General features: G+C 39.2%; 1 protein-coding gene across 1 annotated transcript in view; it reads right to left on the bottom strand.

The window, feature by feature from the left end:
- The window catches only part of LOC116681765 (cytoplasmic dynein 2 heavy chain 1), a 93,137-nt gene that overhangs the window by 4,210 nt on the left and 85,018 nt on the right, over positions 1 to 3,909 (bottom strand). Inside the window, exons 88-89 of the mRNA XM_032509679.1 lie at positions 3,544 to 3,770; positions 2,673 to 2,777 (exon numbers count right to left, since the gene is read on the bottom strand). Of these exons, the coding sequence (XP_032365570.1) occupies positions 2,673 to 2,777; positions 3,544 to 3,770 (332 nt within the window). The remainder of the gene's footprint in view (positions 1 to 2,672; positions 2,778 to 3,543; positions 3,771 to 3,909) is intronic.

The following is a 3,909-nucleotide window of genomic DNA, read 5'->3' as shown; positions in this document are numbered from 1 at the left end:
GAGAGAGAGAGAGAGAGAGAGCGCAGGGAGCTAGATAGCTAATCTACAACATCACCCGGACAGCAGTAAAAAAATAAGAGCAGTTAAGAATGGAGATTTCAAATATATTGGGGTTTTAATATGTCGAGATTTATTCTTATTTCAACCAGTGACTATCAGGCATCAACTGCAATTACCGTAATAACCAACTGGGAAGAAAAAGTCACAGGACAATGTTTATGTGCAAGGGAGCACAGTTTTAATCGCACTGGGTGCAGTCATGTTAATTAAAGCTTTCACTTTAATTCAATGTAATCCAGGATTGTGGTTCAGGGTATTTTATCAGGGGACTATTTCGCAGATGGCATTCAATAAAGACATCTACTGAGTAGTAACAAACACAAGCACGGATGCTATTGTACCTACTTATGTAATGGAGCCATCACTAAACAAAATTACATTCAGAGACAGGTCATTTATTTGGAAAAGATGGTGAAAAAAGATATGGTCTTGAAACACGTTTTTGTCTTATCTTTAGTAGGATAATATCCCAAGGATAAACTTCCACTTGCTAATCAATACTTGTACTCAAAATATTCACTCATCAATTGTATTGGACATAAGAACACATGTCTGTAAGTCCATTTAGGACCCCTCTAGCCCATGTTGGGTCATGTAGGATCCCTCTGACCCATGTTAGGTCATTCCCACTGAGCCTATGCATTCTTTTTTTTAAATGATATCCACCAACACACTCTCTCATGTGTGTGTGTGTGAGTGTGTGTGTGTGTGTGTGTGTGTGTTACCATGCCTCTGTCCAACTATCTCCCCGACTTGTGATCATCTCCCCTTCTGCTGTCATTTGTCACTGTCACGTTCATGCTCTTACTCTCTCTCTCTCTGCCCTCTCCTCTCCCTAAAGACCATTGTAACTGTCTGTGGGTTGGGCACTTATCCACACATACACACACGCGCCTACGCCTTGTGTGATCCAGTGATCAGAAGACCCTACTGACAGTATGAATGGACTTAAATGCCCACATTATGACTGCTGAGTCCATCCTATCACTCCCTTTCATTTGTGCCATATTACCATGAACAGGTATATGAAGTTTTTTTATGAAAGTAGTGAATGAATGTTATATGTTGTTGTTTTATACATATATATATATATATATATATATATATATATATATATATATATATATATATATGTATGTGTGTGTCATGCAAGAAACAAATAAAAAGTCACAAAAAAAGAGAAGTGCACCATTTACACATCCTGTTTTTCTTCCAAACAATCTCAATTTTTCTCTCTCTCTTAAACACACACACACGCACACACACTAACACACACACACACACACACACAGTGAAAGAGCACATTAGGTGCATATGTGTGAGACTGAGTTACATCAGAATCTGCAGTAACCATCAAACACTACACACACACGCTACACACATACAGTATACAGAGTTTAGACTGATAAAACACAAAGAAGTGCAATGCCACACACTGTAACTGCACAGGTTTCACATACAATATGGTAGAGTAATCACTTATGTAATTAGAACAGTATTTAGGAGATAAATTGATTTCCTGTACAAAGAGTACAGTGAAAGTAAAAAAATAAGAAATCGAGACTTCCTTTTGGCAGAACTACTTTGACCTGACTTACCAAATGAAGCTCTGTTTTAAGCTCCAGAAGCTTGAAAACACCAGTAATACTTGCCCTTATATACTGGTCCAGTATCTATACTGAGCAGATCCACATGCTTGTGTTTGTTCCTGCTATATATGTTTATTTCCCCGTGTGTGTGTGGGTGTGCGTGTGTATGTGTATGTGTATGTGTATGTGTATGTGTGTGTGTGTGTGTGTGTGTCTGTATATATATATATATATATATATATATATATATATGTATGTGTGTTCGCTTTTATGTTTCTATTTCTGCAATTCTGAGGAAGTGATGGAGGTTGTGGTGGTGGTGTGTGTATGTCTTTTAGAGAGTGAAGATTCCCGCGGCACAGTAGTCAATCTCACTGTTGGTAACGTGATAGGGAATGATAGAGCATTAAAATCAATGGGCCCGGGCGGGATTGGGAGGTAGCCGGAAGATTTGCGCGGCATTTTGTTTTAGAAAAAGAAAATTAGAAATATTAAACTACACGTCATTACGGAATCACAGAGACAAGGGCAAGTTAAGGCTATAATAGGATCTGTGTGGCAAAACTAAAACTCCTGCATTGTTGCCAACTAAGAGGTGTGACATCCGACTGTTTAAAAGTGTGCAGCTTAATACTAGTTAGGTAATAGTTGGATGAGTCAAGTCCATTCATAACGTGGATGGAATAAGACGTGGAAAAGTTGCATTAACAACGACAATGCAGGATACTATTTTAAAAATCAGCGACAGAGGAGACAACAGATAGAAGGTAAGATACTAATCCAGTCTCAAATACATTGTAATAAAAAAAACGGGAGAGGGACGGGATTTGGGAGTTTATCTTTCGGGATATTTTATTTTATTTTATTTGGGGGGGGGGGGGCGGCAGTCACATGATCGGGACATGCCTTGAGTATTTTGGCAGGCTTGGGATGGGAGCGACAATTGATTCCTTTGTCACCCTCTAATGTCTTTGTGGTAAAAAGCAGGTAGCTGTATGTATGAGTGTGTGTGCTTGAGTGCACCTGAGAGCTTATGATTCTCTGGGAGGATCTCTCTATGTTGGCAGGCAGACCAAAGAATGCAGGTCTGTCATCCTCTGGGAGATTCTCTATTACGCTGCGATAATCCTGGGAAGACACACAGGCCGATACAGTACAGATCACACACAGAAATGCACCCACTTGCCCATATAAAGAGAGACAGAATGTGACCATGCTGCCTATTTTTATAATGGCTCTAAGACACATTTCCAACACATGCCAATTTATTGAAAAAACGTGAAGCATTCTTGTTAAATTGCAATGTGGAAGTATAGTAAAATGAATGCTTTATTGTACTTCATTAGGTGTGTTGTTTGTACTGTATTGTTTGACACAATCCGTTTGCCACAAACAAGTACTTTAAATATTAAATCTAAACTCTTGCTTACTACGACTGTTAAAATTATTTAAAAAGTTCATAGACTTCCTTATTGACTTTTTTTGCTTACCAAATGGTCTTTTAATGGCTCTACTTCAAACAAAAAGACATCTTATGAATGTTTTCAGGCATGTGCCCCCTTATTTTTTGTGTATACTATATACTTATATACTTAAAATCAAGCTAACACAACTTAAATACTGACGAAACCACAATAGTAAATCCAGTCAGTGAAAAGCTGGCTGCGTTAATTCCATTCCATTCCCTTTCTTTGAATTGTTTTTGCTTCTCTGAAAGTGCACCTAGAACCAGCATTTAAAGTACAGAAAAAACAGTGCTCCTTTTATTTCTTTACAGCAATTAAATTATTGAAAATCTTTGCGAGCCATACATACAACACCTACTGTTCGCCTGCAACTGCATAATAAAATGTGTGCTTGCTAAATGCATGTGTTACACCACTTGACAACCTACCAATACTGAGCAAGAGTTTGGGAGGCTGATCTGAGGTGGAAAGAAGCGTGCTCCTCCTTTGCTCTTTCTCTGACCAGCTGAGATGGAGGATGAAAGGAGACGTGCAGAGAAAAACTGCTCCAGGTAGGAGCGTAAGATGCGGAGGTCTGAGGGGTTGTCAATCCGTCCACCATATATGGCACTCTCCAACAGGCCATGGACAAACTCCCACTGGAAAGGTTTACCCCCTTGGACACACAGACACAAAAAAAGCTATAAACATATGGTATGTAATGAGTGCACACAGAACAAAAGAACACTAACGCAGGCTAGCATGCACACACACACACACACACACACACACACACACACACACACACACACACA

This window comes from Etheostoma spectabile, chromosome 3, assembly GCF_008692095.1.
Source record: "Etheostoma spectabile isolate EspeVRDwgs_2016 chromosome 3, UIUC_Espe_1.0, whole genome shotgun sequence".
Taxonomy (NCBI): domain Eukaryota; kingdom Metazoa; phylum Chordata; class Actinopteri; order Perciformes; family Percidae; genus Etheostoma; species Etheostoma spectabile.
Note: the sequence above shows the minus strand (reverse complement) of the source record. Positions and strands in the feature narration are given on the sequence as shown.